The sequence below is a fragment of the Pseudophryne corroboree genome, chromosome 3 (assembly GCF_028390025.1).
Source record: "Pseudophryne corroboree isolate aPseCor3 chromosome 3, aPseCor3.hap2, whole genome shotgun sequence".
NCBI lineage: Eukaryota > Metazoa > Chordata > Amphibia > Anura > Myobatrachidae > Pseudophryne > Pseudophryne corroboree.
Genome location: NC_086446.1, coordinates 433,421,524 through 433,442,152, shown reverse-complemented (window position 1 = coordinate 433,442,152; position 20,629 = coordinate 433,421,524). Strand labels below are relative to the sequence as shown.

The 20,629-nt window shown below is 47.1% G+C and overlaps 1 protein-coding gene across 1 annotated transcript in view; it reads left to right on the top strand.

Moving 5' to 3' along the window:
* The window catches only part of LOC135055859 (trichohyalin-like), a 158,291-nt gene that overhangs the window by 101,708 nt on the left and 35,954 nt on the right, over positions 1-20,629 (top strand). The window contains exon 3 of the mRNA XM_063960411.1: positions 274-458. Within this exon, the coding sequence (XP_063816481.1) occupies positions 274-458 (185 nt within the window). The remainder of the gene's footprint in view (positions 1-273; positions 459-20,629) is intronic.

Below are 20,629 nucleotides of genomic sequence, written 5' to 3'. Positions count from 1 at the left end.
TTGTAATGAACCCTGCTGTAGGATCTTTAAGCATATTACGGCTTGTGAGCAAGGCCTGCTCCCACCTTTAAAAAAAAAAAAACGCATTACCCAATTTTTTCTTTTTCTTTGTACCATAACTTCCACCTCTGTCCTGCCTATATTCATTATAGCTCTGGCTCTGCAATGCTATGCTCTGCAATCTGCACAACCCTAAATGGTCTATATAAAGTACATTGCTTTTTGTCTAGTACAACATAAACTGCTCTGCCTGACATGGCGCACTCTACACAGGGGTGGCACAGAGGCTATGTATATGGAGAAGGAGGATTTGCTACAGAAAATTCTGGAACTGGAGTCCGAGAAAAGAGAAGTTGGCTCTGATCCACGGCATAGGGACCCTCTCAGAGACACCATGTCAATTACCGTCACCGAGGAGACACTACGCAGGGCACAGGAGGAAGCGTCGGCTCCACCTGGTCTGTACTTCTTCTCTTCAAATCCCTTTAAGTATTCCCCAAATAACGTCAGTCTGGTTAAATCAGTAGTCATGGTGTAATGGTTAGCATTACCAGCATGGCCCTAACTGTATGAAGTTTGTATATTCTCCCCGTACTTTGTAGGTTTTCTCCAGGTACTCCTCTTTCCTCCCACTATCCAAAAATATATTGGTAGGTTAATTGGCTTCTGAAAAAAAAATGAACTCTAGTGTTTAAGTGTGTGTATGTACATGTGTTTAAGGCAAAAACTAAAGGTGTATTCAACACCCAATACTCCCGGCGCAATAGATTATAAATTAATTTCACTTGTGTTTAGAGTTCACTAGCTGCACGGACCAGGCTTTGCAAGGGCCTAATTAGCAAGAGAAACTAAAATACAAGAATATAAGAAAGTGTCAATGCGCTTTAGTGACTAAAAACACAGTGAATAATAAATGGATGTCTGTTTTCACTCATAAAACCAGGAGACTTGCTAATAATATAAACGTTTACGGATACAATATCATCACATTTAATAATGTTACAATTATCTAAAATATGATGGCATAAAAAAGTAACAATACTAGTTACATAACAATAAATATATATTGCAATATAAAACCTGTTCGGTTGATATTAAATTCAGCCTATAATATATGTAAAAATAGCCTATTATCATATAAGGTCAGAAATGTCTTCTATTTGCCACTACTGCCACATAATACAGGTTGAGTCTCCCTTATCCAAAATGCTTGGGACCAGAGGTATTTTGGATATGGGATTTTTCCGTATTTTGGAATAATTGCATACCATAATGAGATATCATGGCGATAGGACCCAGTCTAAGCACAGAATGCATTTATGCTTCATATACACCTTATACACACAGCCTGAAGGTCATTTTAGCCAATATTTTTTATAAATTTGTGCATTAAACAAAGTGTGTGTACATTCACACAATTCATTTATGTTTCATATACACCTTATACACACAGCCTGCAGGTCATTTAATACAATATTTTTAACAACTTTGTGTATTAAACAAAGTTTGTGTTCATTGAGCCATCAAAAAACAAAGGTTTCACTATCTCACTCTCACTCAAAAAATTCCGTATTTCGGAATATTCCGTATTTCGGAATATTTGGATATGGGATACTCAACCTGTATATTCAGATTGTTGAAGCACAGATGAAAAAGAAACAATGTCTCCGATTAACTCTAAGGGTGTGTACACACGGTGAGATTTTTTCTTCCGATTCTTACTATATAGTCAAAATCGGAAGAAAAGTTAGTGCAGATCGCAAGGTGACAGTCACCTTGCGATCCCGATTCGATGCCGATGCGCGGTCCCGCGCGGTCGGCATCGAAAGAAAAGATAGACTGTGCAGGCAAGTCAATTTTGGCTATCTCTATAGAAGAGATAGTCAAAATTGACACTTAGCCAAAATCGCACATAGCCAGTATCGCAAGCGCACTCATTGTGTGCTTGCGATACTGACTATGTGCCGACCCGGCCCCTGACGCATAGTGAGAATCGGGCATAGCCCGATTCTCACCATGTGTACACACCGTTACCTCCCACTGTGCGCTTACAAACGCTGCCCACCAGCTGGATCCTTTGAAGGAGTACATCTCTGCACTTGTGCCATAGTGCTATAACAGAGGACACTTCCAGAAGGGGGTAAATATAATCCCGCTTGATCGGGTAAAAACATTGAAGGAGGACGGACTCTGCACTGGGACTCCAGTGTTAGAGTTAATCGGAGACATTGTTTCTTTTTCATCTGTGCTTTAACAATCTGAATATATTATGTGGCAGTAGTGGCAAATAGAAGACATTTCTGACCTTATATGATAATAGGCTATTTTTACATATATTATAGGCTGAATTTAATATCAACCGAACAGGTTTTATATTGCAATATATATTTATTGTTATGTAACTAGTATTGTTACTTTTTTATGCCATCATATTTTCTCTAACGTCCTTGAGGATGCTGGGACTCCGTAAGGACCATGGGGAATAGACGGGCTCCGCAGGAGATAGGGCACTTTAAGAAAGCTTTGGACTCTGGGTGTGCACTGGCTCCTCCCTCTATGCCCCTCCTCCAGACCTCAGTTTTACACTGTGCCCAGAGCAGGATGGGTGCACTGCAGAGAGCTCTCCTGAGTTCTTTGCCTAGAAGCATTTTTGTTTGGAATACAGGCTGGAATTCGAAGACTTGCCTCCTCGCCGGTTTTTCAAGTCTGCTCTGCCGGCTTCCCCATCAGAGAGGGAGCTAGTGTTGGCAGCAATCCAAAAATTGTATATTCAACAGGTGATTGTCACAGTTCCTCATATCCAGCAAGGAGAGGGTTATTACTCAACCCTGTTTGTGGTCCCGAAACCGGACGGTTCGGTCAGACCCATTTTAAACCTAAAATCCCTGAACCTGTACTTGAAGAGGTTCAAGTTCAAAATGGAATCACTCAGGGCGGTCATCGCCAGCCTGGAGGGGGGGGGGGGGGGATTGGATGGTGTCCCTGGACATAAAGGATGCTTACTTTCATGTTCCGGTATTCCCCCCTCATCAGGCATTCCTGAGATTTGCAGTGCAGGACTGTCACTACCAATTTCAGACGTTGCCGTTTGGGCTTTCCACAGCCCCGAGAATTTTCATCAAGGTAATGGCGGAAATGATGGTGCTCCTGCGCAGGCAGGGGGTCACAATTATCCGATACTTGGACGATCTCATAAAGGCGAGATCTCGGGAGAAGTTGCTGGACAGCGTGTCTCTGTCCATGAAGACGTTGCAGTTACACGGCTGGATTCTCAATATACCGAAGTCCCAGCTAGTCCCGACAACGCGTATAACTTTTTTGGGCCTGATTCTAGACACAGACCAGAAAAAGGTTTTTCTTCCGGTCGAAAAGGTTCAGGAGCTCATAGCCCTGGTCAGGAACCTATTAAAACCAAAACAGGTTTCAGTGCATCATTGCACGTGGGTCCTGGGGAAGATAGTGGCTTCATACGAGGCCATCCCTTTCGGCAGGTTCCATGCGAGGACTTTTCAATGGGACCTCTTGGACAAGTGGTCCGGGTCCCATTTACAAATGCATCGAAGGATCACCCTGTCTCCCAGGACCAGGGTATCTCACCTGTGGTGTCTGCACAGTGCTCACCTACTAGAGGGTCGCAGGTTTGGCATTCAGGACTGGGTCCTGGTGACCACGGACGCAAGCCTCCGAGGCTGGGGAGCAGTCACACTGGGAAGAAATTTCCAAGGTCTCTGGTCAAATCTAGAGACTTGTCTCCACATCAACGTCCTGGAGTTGAGGGCCATATACAACGCCCTGCGTCAAGCGGAGGAATTGCTTCGGAAAAAAACGGTTCTGATTCAGTCAGACAATGTCACGGCAGTGGCTCATATAAACCGCCAAGGCGGAACGAAGAGCAGAGTGGCCATGGCAGAAGCGACCAGGATTCTACGCTGGGCGGAAGGCCATGTAAGCGCGCTATCAGCAGTGTTCATCCTGGGGGTGGACAACTGGGAGGCGGACTTCCTCAGCAGGCACGACCTGCATCCGGGAGAGTGGGGACTTCATCAAGACGTCTTCGCACAGATCACGGGTCGGTGGAGACTGCCTCAAATAGACATGATGGCATCCCGTCTCAACAAAAAGCTAAAGGTATTGCGCCAGGTCAAGGGACCCTCAGGCGGTAGCGGTGGATGCTCTGGTGACACCTTGGGTGTTCAGATCGGTCTATGTGTTTCCTCCTCTTGCTCTCATACCCAAAGTGTTGAGAATAATAAGAATAAGCAGGGTTAGAACAATCCTCATTGTTCCAGATTGGCCACGGAGGACTTGGTATCCGGAGCTGCAAGAGTTGCTCACAGAAGATCCGTGGCCTCTTCCTCTAAGGCAGGACCTGCTGCGGCAGGGGCCCTGTCTGTTCCAAGACTTACCGCGGCTGCGTTTGACGGCATGGCGGTTGAACGCCGGATCCTAGCGGAAAAAGGGATTCCGGAGGAGGTCATTCCTACCCTGATCAAGGCTAAGAAAGACGTGACGTTAAAACATTATCACCGTATATGGCGAAAATATGTTTCTTGGTGTGAGGCCAGAGCTGCTCCTACGGAGGAGTTCCATTTGGGCCATCTACTTCACTTCCTTCAAACAGGAGTGACTTTGGGCCTAAAATTAGGGTCCATAAAGGTCCAAATTTCGGCCTTATCCATTTTCTTTCAAAGAGAATTAGCCTGTCTTCCTGAAGTACAGACTTTTGTGAAGGGTGTGCTGCATATTCAGCCTCCCTTTGTGCCTCCGGTGGCGCCTTGGGATCTTAACGTGGTGTTACGTTTCCTCAAGTCACCTTGGTTTGAACCACTCTAAACTGTGGAGTTGAAATACCTCACGTGGAAAGTGGTCATGTTGTTGGCATTAGCTTCGGCTAGACGTGTTTCAGAATTGGCGGCTTTATCACATAAAAGCCCATACTTGGTTTTTCACGTGGATAGGGTAGAGTTGAGGACTCGTCCTCAATTTCTGCCAAATTGGTCTCATCTTTTCATATGAACCAACCTATTGTCGTGCCTGTGGCTACACGGGACTTGGAGGATTCCGAGTCCCTGGATGTGGTCAGGGCTTTGAAGATTTATGTGACCAGAACGGCTAGAATCAGGAAGACTGAAGCTCTGTTTGTTCTGTATGCGGCCAACAAGGTTGGCGCTCCTGCTTCAAAGCAGACTATTGCTCGCTGGATCTGTAATACGATTTAGCAGGCGCATTCTACGGCAGGTTTGCCATTGCCTAAATCGGTTAAGGCCCATTCCACTAGGAAAGTGGGCTCTTCTTGGGCGGCTGCCCGAGGGGTCTCGGCATTGCAATTGTGCCGAGCTGCTACTTGGTCGGGTTCAAACACCTTTGCAAAGTTCTACAAGTTTGATACCCTGGCTGGGGAGGACCTCATGTTTGCTCAATCGGTGCTGCAGAGTCATCCGCACTCTCCCGCCCCTTTGGGAGCTTTGGTATAATCCCCATGGTCCTTACAGAGTCCCAGCATCCTCAAGAACGTTAGAGAAAATAAGATTTTACTTACGGTAAATCTATTTCTCGTAGTCCGTAGAGGATACTGGGCGCCCGTCCCAAGTGCGGACTTCTTCTGCAAGACTTGTATATAGTTGTTGCTTACATAAGGGTTATGTTATAGTTTATCGGTTGAACCGAGGCTATGTTGTTGTTCATACTGTTGACTGGGTAGTGTATCACAGGTTATACGGTGGGATTGGTGTGGCTGGTATGGATCTCGCCCTTAGATTTACAAAAATCCTTCCTCGTACTGTCCATCTCCTCTGGGCACAGTTTCCCTAACTGAGGTCTGGAGGAGGGGCATAGAGGGAGGAGCCAGTGCACACCCAGAGTCCAAAGCTTTCTTAAAGTGCCCTATCTCCTGCGGAGCCCGTCTATTCCCCATGGTCCTTACGGAGTCCCAGCATCCTCTACGGACTACGAGAAATAGATTTACCGGTAAGTAAAATCTTATTTTAGATAACTGTAACATTATTAAATGTGATGATATTGTATCAATAAACGTTTATATTATTAGCAAGTCTCCTGGTTTTATGAGTGAAAACAGACAGACATCCATTTATTATTCAATGTGTTTTTAGTCACTAAAGCGCATTGGCACTTTCTTGTATGTGTTTAAGGCAGTCTAGATAGGCCAAGTTCTTATCTGCTGTCAAATACTATGTTTATGTGTAACTCTTCAATTAGTCTGACTTCAAATTTAGGGGTCTATATACTAAGCCTTGGAGAGAGAGAAAGTGGGCAGAGATAAAGTATCAGCCAATCAGCTCCAGTCATTTTCAAACCTAGCCTGTAACGGGTTGGTATCGATATCCTGGCTGTCGGGATCCCGTCGCCTAGCATACCGGTGCCGGGATCCCGACCGCTGGAATGCCGGCAGCGTGGCGAGTGCAAAAGAACCCCTTGTGGGTTGGCTGTGCTCGCCACGCTGTGGGCACGGTGGGTAATTATTCTCCCTCCAGGGGTGTCGTGGACACCCTGAAAGGGAGAATAGTTGTCGGTATCCCGGCGGCGATATGCTGAGCGCCGAGATTCCGACAGCCGGGATATCGAATGCATCCCCCTGTAACATAGCAGTTAAGAGCAGGTGGGCTGGTACTTTATCTTCGTCTTAGTTCATAATCTGCTATCATTTAACAAGTCAAACCAGTATGAATAAACCGCTAAGTATAAAGTCTATGGGGGGAATTCAAATGTTTGAAAAGTCGGTTGGGTGTCTGTTTTTTCCTGTCTATTAGATAAGAAAAAACCAACTCCAAACTGACTTTTCAAACAGCTGAATATCCTACTATGACTGAAAATGCATCATAACATTCATAGGGGGGTATTCAGTTGTTTGAAAAGTGAGCTGGGTGTCTTTCGCTTACGTTCTAGAGGATGTTGGGGTCCATATTAGTACCATAGGGGTATAGACGGGTCCACCAGGAGCCATGGTCACTTTAAGACTTTAATAGTGTGGGCTGGCTCATCCCTCTATGCCCCTCCTACCAGACTCGGTTTAGAAAATGTACCCGGAGGAGCCGGTCACAGCTAGGGGAGCTCCTAGAGCTTCTTTGGTTTTATGTTTTTTTAAGAGTAATTAGGCACAGGGAGGCTGCTGGCAACACCCTCCCTGCTTCGTGGGAGTTAGGGGGGGGAGTAGTGTCCAACTCTCTGAGGTTAATGGCCACTATCTCCACTGACAGGACACTGAGCTCCTGAGGGTGATGATCGTTAGCCCCAGAGGCGACCGCTCACTCCCGCAGCATGCCGCCACCCCCTAACAGAGCCAGAAGATCAAGGTGGTGAGTGTGTCACTGGGGAGCTGGTGTGCATGGCGGCTACAGGGTTTGAGCACAGTACTAACACTGCGCTCCGGAAGGCTCAGCGATACAGGTGCGGCGCAGTGAGGGGCGCCCTGGGTCAGCGCAATACCTTTACAATTGGTCACTCACACTATCAGGGGCTTTGGTAACGCTGCTAGTGCCATTACCTCAGGCCATTATTAATATATTCAAAGTGCGGGAAGACGTACCATGTGTGGGGGCGAAGATTCTCAGAGCGGACCCAGCAGCTCACCAGCGCCATTTTCTCCCTGCAGATCCACACTCTGAGACGCTGACAGGGAGCGCTGACCCTCCACGACTCCAGCTATTCTGTGCGGTGCCAAGGGGGTTGTAGAAGGGGGACTGTCTATTAACTGTGTAGTTCTATTAAGGGTACACAGTCAGCGCCAGGCAATTATTCTATAACTGCCTACTGACGCGCTGTGTGTGCTGGCTCCAAGCTCTGTGTTTCTCTGAAGGTACTTGGGGGAAACTGTGTCTGACACTTTCCTGTGTATGTGTGTGTATGGAACTTTCTGACATAACCATGTCCAGGGACAATGGGGCAGATGTATTAACCTGGAGAAGGCATAAGGAAGTGATAAACCAGTGATATGTGCAAGATGATAAACGCACCAGCCAATCAGATCCTGTTAATTTACATATTGGAACTGATTGGCTGGTGCCTTTATCACCTTGCACATATCACTGGTTTATCACTTCCTTATGCCTTCTCCATGTTAATACATCTGCCCCTCTGTTTCTTGTTCGGCAGAATATGTATCTTCTCCAGAGGAATCCATTCCATGTACACAGGAATGTAATATTTTGTCTCAACCTTCCGAATCCGAGCCCCAGTGAGTTGCTTCTATTAAGGGAATGATATCCCAGATTTCTACTAGGATTGCGCATTATGAGATGGAATCACAGATTTTAAAACAATCTGTGGAGGTTTAGTCTGGTACTGTCCCCACTACCTCAATCCCCTGGTGTATCCAAGAAACGTGCACTTGTTCAGATTATGCAAGTCGACATGGACACCGACTCTGACACGGCAGAGGGTGATGCGGAGGGGGGGGGGGGGGTGAGGCTTCCCTGGAAAGAGGGGTGCAACTCATGATTGAGGCTATTAGGGATGTGTTACACATTACTGACAAAGCACCTGAACAGGTAGAGGAGGCTTACTTTACAGACAAAAAGAAAGCCTCCCTGACCTTCCCTGCATCTATGGAATTAAACGCATTATTTGAAAAATCCTGAGAAAAAATTCAAGATCCCAAAGAGGGCTCTTGTGGCTTTTCCTTTCCCTGGGGATGATAGGAAAAAGTGGGAAAACATACCTATAGTAGACGCTTCTGTATCTAGACTGTCTAAAAAGGTGCTTTTACCTGTCCCTGGGTCTACCGCTTTGAAAGAACCAGCAGACCGCAAGATTGAAACTACGCTCAAATCCATATACACTGCTTCAGGAGTGGCGTTAAGACCCACTATTGCCTGTGCATGGATTTCTAAAGCCATAGTAAAGTGGTCAGGCACATTACTAGAGGACTTAGATTCTATGGATAGAAGTGACATTGAATTGTTTTTACGTAACATACAGGATTCGGAAGGTTTCATGGTGGAGTCCATGAAGGACCTGGGTAATCTGACTGCAAGGATATCGTCCATGGCTGTCTCACCACGCAGGGGACTCTGGCTACGCCAATGGCCTGTGGACGCGGAGTCCAGGAGAAGTGTGGAGAACCTACCCTTCACAGGTCAGGCTCTATTTGGGGAAGCATTGGATGCATGGATTTCCACGGCAACCACTGGTAAGTCAACCTTTCTTCCCTCAGCCTCTCAGACGACGAAGATACCTTTTTCTACGTCCTCTATGCAGTCCTTTCGGTCTGCAAAAGCTAAAAAGTCCAAGACTCCTACCACTTTCTTCAGAGGTGGGCAAGCAAAATCCAAAAAAACGGCACCTGCATGTTCCCAAGACCAGAAGCCTGCCTCTGTGTCCTCAAAATTCTCAGCATGATGGTGGACCTCCCTGCCTGGAGAACGGGCAGGTGGGAGTGAGGCTCAGACGTTTCAGTCATGTCAGGGTGTCATCCCGTCTGGATCCTTGGGTACAGGATATTGTGTCCCAAGGGTACAAACTGGAGTTTCAAGAGCTCCCACCCCACCGTTTCTTCAAATCAGGCTCGCCAGCTTTGCTAACAGAAAGGGCTATCTTTCAGGAAGCCATTCAAAAATTGGAAAGGTCAGATGTAATTGTTCCAGTTCCACCTCATCTGGTAAACCAGGGTTACTATTCAAACCTATTTGTGGTACCGAAACCGGATGGTTCGGTCAGGCCAATTTTGAACCTGAAGTCGCTAAACCCTTATCTAAGGGAATTCAAGTTCAAAATGGAGTCTCTGAGAGCGGTGATCTCAGGGCTAGAGGAAGGAGAGTCTCTGGTGTCCTTAGACATCAAGGATGCGTTCTTCCACATTCCGATTTGGCTGCCACAGCAAGCTTATCTCAGATTTGCGCAATCAGTTCCAGGCACTGCCGTTCGGCCTCTCCACAACACCAAGGGTATTCACCAAGGTAATGGCAGAGATGATGAGTCTCCTCCGCAGGCAGGGGGTGAATATAATTCCTTATCTGGACAATCTGCTGATAAAGGCATCTTCCAGGGAGAGGTTGTTGCAGTCCATTGCTCTCACGACTCGACTGCTCAGGAAACATGGATGGATCCTGAATGTTCACAAGTCACATTTGGAGCCAACAAGGAGATTGTCTTTCCTGGGGATGTTACTCGACACGGAAGTGCAGAGGGTATTTCTACCGATGGAGAAAGCGTTGGTGATCCAAACTATGGTCCGGGATCTCTTGAAGCCTTCCCGGGTATCGGTTCATTCGTGCATTCGCCTTCTGGGGAAGATGGTTGCCTCATACAAGGCTCTTTAGTACGGAAGATTTCATGCATGGCCCTTCCAACTGGATCTCCTGGACAAGTGGTCGGGGTCTCATCTGCACCTGCACCAGAGGATACGTCTGTCGCCAAAAGCCAGGATTTCACTCCTGTGGTGGCTACAATTGCCTCACCTTCTAGAGGGCCGCAGGTTCAGGATTCAGAACTGGATCCTTCTAACCACGGATGCAAGTCTCAGAGGTTGGGGCGCAGTCACCCAAGGGGAAACCTTCCAAGGAAGGTGGTCAAGTCTGGAATCCATTCTTCCAATCAACATACTGGAACTAAGGGCCGTGTACAATGGTCTTCTACAAGCGGCACATCTTCTACAAGATTGGGCCATTCAGGTGCAGTCGGACAATGTAACGACGGTGGCCTACATAAACCGACAGGGTGGTACGAAGAGCAGAGCTGCAATGTCAGAGGTAAAAAGAATCCTCCTTTGGGTAGAAAGGCACGCGTTGGCGCTGTCAGAAATCTTCATTCCGGGAGTGGACAACCTGGAAGTGGACTTCCTCAGCAGATATGATCTCTATCCAGGAGAGTGGGGCCTCCATCCGGAGGTGTTCACGGAGGTGACAAATCTTTGGGTGTACCTCAAATAGATATGATGGCCTCCCGTCTCACCAAGAAGCTTCAGAGGTACTGTTCCAGGTCAAGAGACCCACAAGCAGTGGCGGTGGACGCCCTGGTAACTCCGTGGGTGTTCCATTCAGTGTACGTGTTTCCTCCACTGTCACTCATTCCAAGGATTCTAAAACTTGTAAAGAGAACAAGAGTTCAGGCAATCCTCATTGCTCCGGACTGGCCAAGAAGGGCTTTGTACGTGGATCTTCTGGATCTACTGCTGGAAGACCCGAGGCCTCTTCCTCTTCGGGAGGACCTTCTGCAACAGAGGCTGTTCGCTTATCAAGACTTACCACGGCTACGTTTGACGGCATGGAGGTTGAACGCCAGATCTTAGCTCGGAAGGGCATTCCGAACAAGGTTATTCCTACCCTGATACAGGCTAGGAAAGGAGTAACATCTAAACATTACCATCGCATTTGGAAAAAGTATCTTGGTGTGAATCTAAGAAGTTTCCTACGGTGGAGTTTCAACTGGGACGGTTTCTCCTCTTCCTGCAAGCAGGTGTGGATATGGGCCTGGGTTTGGGATCAATAAAGGTCCAGATTTCGGCCTTATCCATTTTCTTCCAGAAACAACTGGCTACCCTCCCTGAGGTTCAGACTTTCATGAAAGGGGTTCTGCACATCCAGCCTTCCTTTGTGCTGCCTACGGCACCCTGGGATCTTAATGTGGTGTTACAGTTCCTCCAATCGGATTGGTTTGAGCCTCTACAGGAGGTTGAGGTCAAGTTTCTCACATGGAAGGCTGTCACTTTGTTGGCCTTAGCTTCTGCTAGACGTGTTGGGGGGCTTGTCTTGTAAAAGCCCCTACTTAATCTTCCATGAAGATAGAGCTGAGCTCCGGATACGTCAGTTCCTTCCAAAGGTTGTGTCGGCTTTTCATGTCAACCAACCTATTGTGGTGCCAGTGGCTACTGACTCCTCAATTTCGTCAAAGTCCTTGGATGTTGTAAGGGCTCTGAAAATCTATGTGCAGAGGACTGCTCGTCACAGAAAATCGGACTGTTTGTCTTGTATGATCCCAAGAAAATTGGGTGTCCTGCGTCTAAGCAGACTATCGCTGGATCAGGGTCACTATCCAGCATGCATATTCTACGGCAGGATTGCCGTGTCCCAAATCTGTTAAGGCCCACTCTACTCATAAGGTGGGTTCTTCCTGGGCGGCTGCCCGGGGTTTCTCGGCTTTACACCTTTGCCGAGCTGCTACTTGGTCTGGGTCGAACATGTTTGCTAAATTCTATAAGTTCGATACTTTGGCCACTGAGGACCTAAGGTTTGGTCAATCGGTTCTGAAGGAACCTCCGCGCTCTCCCTCCCGTTCTGGGAACTTTGGTACATCCCCATGGTACTAATATGGACCCCAGCATCCTCTAGGACGTAAGAGAAAATAGGATTTTAATTACCTACCGGTAAATCCTTTTCTCGTAGTCCGTAGAGGATGCTGGGCGCCCGCCCAGCGCTTCGTGATCCTGCAGTGGTTACTTGGTTCAGTACTACTTTGTTCTTGGTTAAGTACTGTTTTGTTACTTGGTTAAGTATTCTTGTTCAGCAGTTGCTGAGTTTTCAAGCTAGTTAGCTTGGTTTGCCTTGTATGTGTGAGCTGGTGTTAATCTCGCCACTATCTGTGTAAAGTCCTTCTCTCGAAGTTGGTCCGTCTCCTCGGGCACAGTTTCTAAACTGAGTCTGGTAGGAGGGGCATAGAGGGAGGAGCCAGCCCACACTATTAAAGTCTTAAAGTGCCCATGGCTCCTGGTGGACCCGTCTATACCCACATGGTACTAATATGGACCCCAGCATCCTATACGGACCACGAGAAAAGGATTTACCAGTAGGTAATTAAAATCCTATTTTTTTTCTATCTAATAGACATGAAAAAACAGACACCCAACTGACTTTTCAAACATTTGAATTCCCCCCATAGAGAGGAAATTGTCTTCATACTTACTCCCATATCCGATTGCGGGCAATTTTTCATCCATGAAAGTTAGTGCGGGAAAAATCACACTTTACGGCAGCTCGGACTTGCACAATTTGTGTGATTTTGGGGGGGGAGGGTTGTAAGATGCAGTGCCCTTGCTGGTGTGTCAGTGGTGCTTTAACAGCAACTCGCACTCTTTTCCCGCAATTGGATTTCACCTTTGGATTGGTGTAATTTTCTTTTCCTGGATCTGAACACAGCATTGGGTACCAAACTGCAAACCCTGGCTGTGGGAAGCACATGTTAGTTTTACCAGAGACTGTAGCAAAAAGACAGTAAGTATAGTAGACAGTATGCAAATTGTTTGTCAAAATAAGACTGCCTATACTAGCTTTATCCATTGTTTTGACTGTGAAAGGCCATGTACTGTAACTCCTTGATAGGAGGGAGAGCATGTGATACAGGTATTATATGTGCTGTTGGTGCTGCATGGACACCATATGTTGTGCTAAGGAAGAGGTCAGTGATTTGGCTACTCTGGGCAAATAAGCTGAATTTTCCTATTTTCTGTTTTCTGAAATGGCATGCTTGACCCACACCTGCATTTTCCCACACAAGCTGAGATGATTAAAAGGGGGGCTCCGGGGGTAAGTACCCCGGGCTCCCCTGTCTGAAAGGGCCACCTGCCGCAGATCGGATTTAGAATCCGATCCGAGGCACTGCACTGCCCCGCCCGCCACACTAACAGCCCAGCCACGCTCATCACAGCCGCCAGAGCTGCAGAGCTAGCTGGGCTGCTTGCTGAGCGACGTCTCAGCCGCCCAATAGGATGTTAAGCTGCAGCCTGCGGCTCTGTGACTGGCTGAGCACGCAGGCTGCAAGGAAGAAGAAAGTTCCCTGGCAGCGTGTGGTCTGAGGATTTATGCTTGCCGAGTGGAGAGACAGAGAGGAATATTCAGGGCGGCTCTCTCACTCTAAGGGGTATATTTACTAAGGTCCCGATTTTGACCGAGATGCCGTTTTTTCTTCAAAGTGTCATCTCGGTAATTTACTAAGCAAAAATCACGGCAGTGATGAGGGCATTCGTAATATTTTGGAAGTCCTAGGAAAAAATCACGAATCAATACACCATCGGTGAAATACGCCTGCAATTTGGCAGAAATCGGGAATTTACTAAAAAGTGCAAATCACAAACACTGCCGACAATAGCCAAACACTGCCGTGCACAAATACAATTCGTAAAAAAGTGCTAAAAAAAAACAGACCTGCTTTTTTATCCCGTGTTTGGATAGGCATGCAGGGTTCCATGAGATCCGTGCATGTTTATCAGTGGGAAGGGGATGGGAAAGTGTTAATTTTTAGGAAACAAATTGCGTGGGGTCCCCCCTCCTAAGCAAAACCAGCCTCGGGCTCTTTGAGCCGGTCCTGGTTGCAAAAATATGGGGAAAAAATTGACAGGGGTTCCCCCATATTTAAACAACCAGCACCGGGCTCTGCGCCTGGTCCTGGTTCCAAAAATATGGGGGACAAAAAGCGTAGGGGTCCCCCGTATTTTTGAAACCAGCACCGGGCTCCACTAGCTGGACAGATAATGCCACAGCCGGGGGTCACTTTTATACAGCGCCCTGCGGCCGTGGCATTAAATACCCAACTAGTCACCCCTGGCCGGGGTACCCTGGAGGAGTGGGAACCCCTTCAATCAAGGAATCCCCCCCCTCCAGCCACCCAAGTGCCAGGGGTGAAGCCCGAGGCTGTCCCCCCCACCCATGGGCTGCGGATGGGAGGCTGATAGCCATTGTGTAAAAAAATGAATATTGTTTTTAGTAGCAGTACTACAAGTCCCAGCAAGCCTCCCCCGCAAGCTGGTACTTGGAGAACCACAAGTACCAGCATGCGGCGGAAAACCGGGCCCGCTGGTACCTGTAGTACTACTACTAAAAAAATACCCCAATAAAGACATAAGACACACACCTTGAAAGTATAACTTTAATACATACATCCACACCTCCATATACACATACTTACCTATGTTCACACGAGGGTCGGTCCTCTTCTCCATGTAGAATCCATGGTGTACCTGTTGAAAAAAATATACTCACATAATCCAGGGTAGAAGGCTCTTCTGCTTGTAATCCATTTGTAATCCTCGTACTTGTCAAAATAAAAAAACGGACACCCGACCTCGAACTGAAAGGGGCCCCATGTTTTCACATGGGACCCCTTTCCCCGAATGCCAGAAACCCCCTCTGACTTATGTCTAAGTTGGTTTCTTCAGCCAATCAGGGAGCACCACGTTGTGGCACCCTCCTGATCGGCTGTGTGCTCCTGTACTGTCTGACAGGCGGCACACGGCAGTGTTACAATGTAGCGCCTATGCGCTCCATTATAACCAATGGTGGGAACTTTGTGGTCAGCGGTGAGGTTACTTTCGGTCAACCGCTGACCACAAAGTTCCCACCATTGGTTACAATGGAGCGCATAGGCGCTACATTGTAACACTGCCGTGTGCCGCCTGTCAGACAGTACAGGAGCACACAGCCGATCAGGAGGGTGCCACAACGTGGCGCTCCCTGATTGGCTGAAGAAACCCTCTTAGACATAAGTCAGAGGGGGTTTCTGGCATTCGGGGAAAGGGGTCCCATGTGAAAACATGGGGCCCCTTTCAGTTCGAGGTCGGGTGTCCGTTTTTTTATTTTGACAAGTACGAGGATTACAAATGGATTACAAGCAGAAGAGCCTTCTACCCTGGATTTTGTGAGTATAATTTTTTCAACAGGTACACCATGGATTCTACATGGAGAAGAGGACCGACCCTCGTGTGAACATAGGGACTTGTAGTACTGCTACTAAAAACAATATTCAACACTTTAAACAAAGGCTATCAGCCCCCCATCCGCAGCCCTTGGATGGGGGGGGACAGCCTCGGGCTTCACCCCTGGCCCTTGGGTGGCTGGAGGGGGGGACCCCTTGATTGAAGGGGTTCCCACTCCTCCAGGGTACCCCGGCCAGGGGTGACTAGTTGGGTATTTAATGCCACGGCCGCAGGGCGCTGTATAAAAGTGACCCCCGGCTGTGGCATTATCTGTCCAGCTAGTGGAGCCCGGTGCTGGTTTCAAAAATACGGGGGACCCCTACGCTTTTTGTCCCCCGTATTTTTGGAACCAGGACCAGGCGCAGAGCCCGGTGCTGGTTGCTTAAATATGGGGGAACCCCTGTCAATTTTTTCCCCATATTTTTGCAACCAGGACCGGCTCAAAGAGCCCGAGGCTGGTTTGGCTTAGGAGGGGGGACCCCACGCAATTTTTTTTTAAGTTTAAACATTTTTTTTTTTTTTTTACAAGGTGCACAATGAAGCCCAGCACGGATCTCTCAGATTCGGCCGAGATTCATTGTATTAAAGTCGGCAGTGTTTTACAAGTCACTCACGTAAAACACTGCCTAAAAAAACGAATGACATCGACATCGGAAAAACCGAAAATGCAGAATACGGCAGCTTAGTAAATTAGTCGTAATCAATTGAAAAAGTTGCATATTTACACTTTCGATGTCATTCGTGATTGAACTTTGACCTCAAACGGGAAAATACGATTCTTAGTAAATTTACCCCTAAGTCAGGATGTATTTTTTTTTTTTTTTTTTTAAGTTATGCACAAAATATGAAGTTAGGCTCCGGGTTGTTTGTGTGTATATATACACACACTATATATGTATGTATACACTGTGTGTGTGTGTGTGTGTGTGTGTGTGTATATATATATATATATATGTAGATATAGATAGATAGATAAATATACAGTGCCTTGCTAAAGTAGCTTTTTACCTATTTTGTTTCATTACAACCTGTAATTTATTTTTTATTTTTTATCTGAATTTTATGTGATGGATAACGAGATTTATGGTAAGAACTTACCGTTGTTAAGTCTCTTTCTGCGAGGTACACTGGGCTCAACAAGGAATAATATCGGGTGTAGAGTAAGATCTTGATCCGAGGCACCAACAGGCTCAAAGCTTTGACTGTTCCCAAGATGCATAGCGCCTCCTCCTCTATAAACCCGCCTCCGTGCACAGGAGCTCATAGTGTTCACTCTAGGAATTTTTTAGGACAGGGTGCTGATCACGGGGAGGGCACATTTTCAGTTAGATACATACTATAATGCTTGGCCCTCCCATTCCCACATGCTAAAGAATGGACAGCACGCGCCGAAGGCGCGCAGCAAAAATTTAGGGGCGTTGTTTTTCACACAGTAGTGCAGCTAATACACACTGCGCCAGGTAGAACCTCCTATACACATTGCACCAGGTAGAGAGCACTGAGACACACTGCACCAGGTAGAGAGCACTGAGACACATTGCACCAGGGAGAGAGCACTGAGACACATTGCACAAGGTAGAGAGCACTGAGACACATTGCACCAGGTAGAGAGCACTGAGAAACATTGCACCAGGTAGAGAGCACTGAGACACATTGCACCAGGTAGAGAGCACTGAGACACATTGCACCAGGTAGAGAGCACTGAGAAACATTGCACCTGGTAGAGAGCACTGAGAAACTTTGCACCAGGTAGAGAGCACCGAGAAACATTGCACCAGGTAGAGAGCACCGAGAAACATTGCACCAGGTAGAGAGCACTGAGAAACATTGCACCAGGTAGAGAGCACCGAGAAACATTGCACCAGGTAGAGAGCACTGAGACACATTGCACCAGGTAGAGAGCACTGAGAAACTTTGCACCAGGTAGAGAGCACCGAGAAACATTGCACAAGGTAGAGAGCACTGAGACACATTGCACCAGGTAGAGAGCACTGAGAAACATTGCATCAGGTAGAGAGCACTGAGAAACATTGCACCAGGTAGAGAGCACCGAGAAACATTGCACCAGGTAGAGAGCACTGAGACACATTGCACCAGGTAGAGAGCACTGAGACACATTGCACCAGGTAGAGAGCACTGAGACACCCTGCACCAGGTAGGGCACATTTTTGATCTCCGCTTTTTTTCCTGCCAATTTTACTTACTGGGGGCTGATGCTGCGGAGGTTGATCGCGCTGGTTTCCCCCTCACACACCGCGGAGCTAGTTGAAAATGGCCACCACAATGATCCATGCAGAGCTGGATATATATAGAGAGAGAGAGAGAGAGAGACGGATCAGATTAGGCGGCACTCACAGGACTGAATATGAAGAAATTAATATCGAGGCAACTAGTGCCTAATTATCATCAACGTTTCAGTTTTATTTAAAAAAAAAACTTTCGTCAGGATACTATTTTTTTTAAAATAAAACTGAAACGTTGATGATAATTAGGCACTAGTTGACTCGATATTAATTTCTTCATATTCAGTCCTGTGAGTGCCGCCTAATCTCTTCCGTCTCTATATTCCACTTCTTCGAGTGGTAAGGCGGGCACCAAGGCGCTTACTACATCCAGGACAGAGTGCCGGCCGTTACTGATAGATTTTATATATATATATATATATATATATATATATATATATATATATATATATATATATAGTACCAGTCAAAAGCAAAAGTCTGGACACACTTTCTCATTCACTCCAGTGAGAAAGTGTGACAAAACTTGTGACTGGTACTGTATGTGTGTATATATATATATATATATATATATATATATATATATATATATATATATATATATATATATAGGCAAGCAGTGTAAGGCGGCACTCACGAGACTTGAGACAAGAGTAATCAGACGGACAGCGTCACCGTTTATATATATATATATATATATATATATATATATATATATGTGTATATATATTTCTCTGACGTCCTAAGTGGATGCTGGGGACTCCGTAAGGACCATGGGGAATAGCGGCTCCGCAGGAGACTGGGCACAACTAAAGAAAGCTTTAGGACTACCTGGTGTGCACTGGCTCCTCCCACTATGACCCTCCTCCAGACCCCAGTTAGAATCTTGTGCCCGGCTGAGCTGGATGCACACTAGGGGCTCTCCTGAGCTCCTAGAAAGAAAGTATATTTTAGGTTTTTTATTTTACAGTGAGATCTGCTGGCAACAGACTCACTGCAGCGAGGGACTAAGGGGAGAAGAAGCGAACCTACCTAACTGGTGGTAGCTTGGGCTTCTTAGGCTACTGGACACCATTAGCTCCAGAGGGATCGACCACAGGACCCGACCTCGATGTTCGGTCCCAGAGCCGCGCCGCCGGCCCCTTTACAGAGCCAGAAGCAAGAAGTGTTCCGGAAAATCGGCGGCAGAAGACTTCTGTCTTCAACAAGGTAGCGCACAGCACTGCAGCTGTGCGCCATTGCTCCTCATGCACACCTCACACTCCGGTCACTGATGGGTGCAGGGCGCTGGGGGGAGGAGCCCTGAGGGCAATATAATACACCTTGGCTGGCAAATCATCACAATATATAGTCCCAGGGCTATATATGTGATAAATTACCCCTGCCAGAATCCATGAAAAAAGCAGGAGAAAAGTCAGCCGAAAAAGGGGCGGGGCTATCTCCCTCCGCACACTGGCGCCATTTTTTCTTCACAGTGCAGCTGGAAGACAGCTCCCCAGGCTCTCCCCTGTAGTTTTCAGGCTCAAAGGGTTAAAAAGAGAGGGGGGGGGGCACTAAATTTAGGCGCAATATGTGTATACAAGCAGCTATTGGGGGAAAAATCACTCAGTTATAGTGTTAATCCCAGCATTGTATAGCGCTCTGGTGTGTGCTGGCATACTCTCTCTCTCTGTCTCCCCAAAGGACTTTGTGGGGTCCTGTCCTCAGTCAGAGCATTCCCTGTGTGTGTGCGGTGTGTCGGTACGGCTGTGTAGACATGTTGGATGAGGAAGGTTATGTGGAGGCGGAGCAGAGGCCGATAAATGGGATGTCGCCCCCTGTGGGGCCGACACCAGAGTGGATGGATAGGTGGAAGGTATTAACGGACAATGTCAACTCCTTACATAAAAGGCTGGATGACGTAACAGCTGTGGGACAGCCGGCTTCTCAGCCTGCGCCTGCCCAGGCGTCTCAAAGGCCATCAGGGGCTCAAAAAACGCCCGTTACCTCAGATGGCAGACACAGATGTCGGCACGGAGTCTGACTCCAGTGTCGACGAGGTTGAGACATATACACAATCCACTAGGAACATCCATTGCATGATCTCGGCAATAAAAAATGTGTTACACATTTCTGATATGAACCCAAGTACCACATAAAAGGGGTTTTATGTTTGGGGAGAAAAAGCAGCCAGTGTTTTGTTCCCCCATCAGATGAGTGAATGAAGTGTGTAAAGAGCGTAGGTTCCCCCAATAAGAAAATGGTAATTTCTAAAAAGTTACTGCTGGCGTACCCTTTTCCGCCAGAGGATAGGTCACGTTGGGAGATATCCCCTAGGGTGGATAAGGCGCTCACACGTTTGTCAAAAAAGGTGGCACTGCCGTCTTGGGATACGGCCACTTTGAAGGAGCCTGCTGATAAAAAGCAGGAGACTATCCTGAAGTCTGTATATACACACTCAGGTACTATACTGAGACCTGCATTTGCCTCAGCAAAAATAGTGCTGCTGCAGCGTGGTCTGATACCCTGTCAGATAATATTAATACCCTAGACAGGGATAATATTTTGCTAACATAGAGCATATTAAAGACGTCGTCTTATATATGAAGGATGCACAGAGGGATATTTGCCGGCTGGCATCCAGAATTAATGCAATGTCCATTCTGCCAGGAGGGTATTAGAGACCCGGCAGTGGACAGGTGATGCTGCCTTTAAAAGGCACATGGAGATTCTGCCTTATAAGGGTGAGGAATTGTTTGGGGGTGGTCTC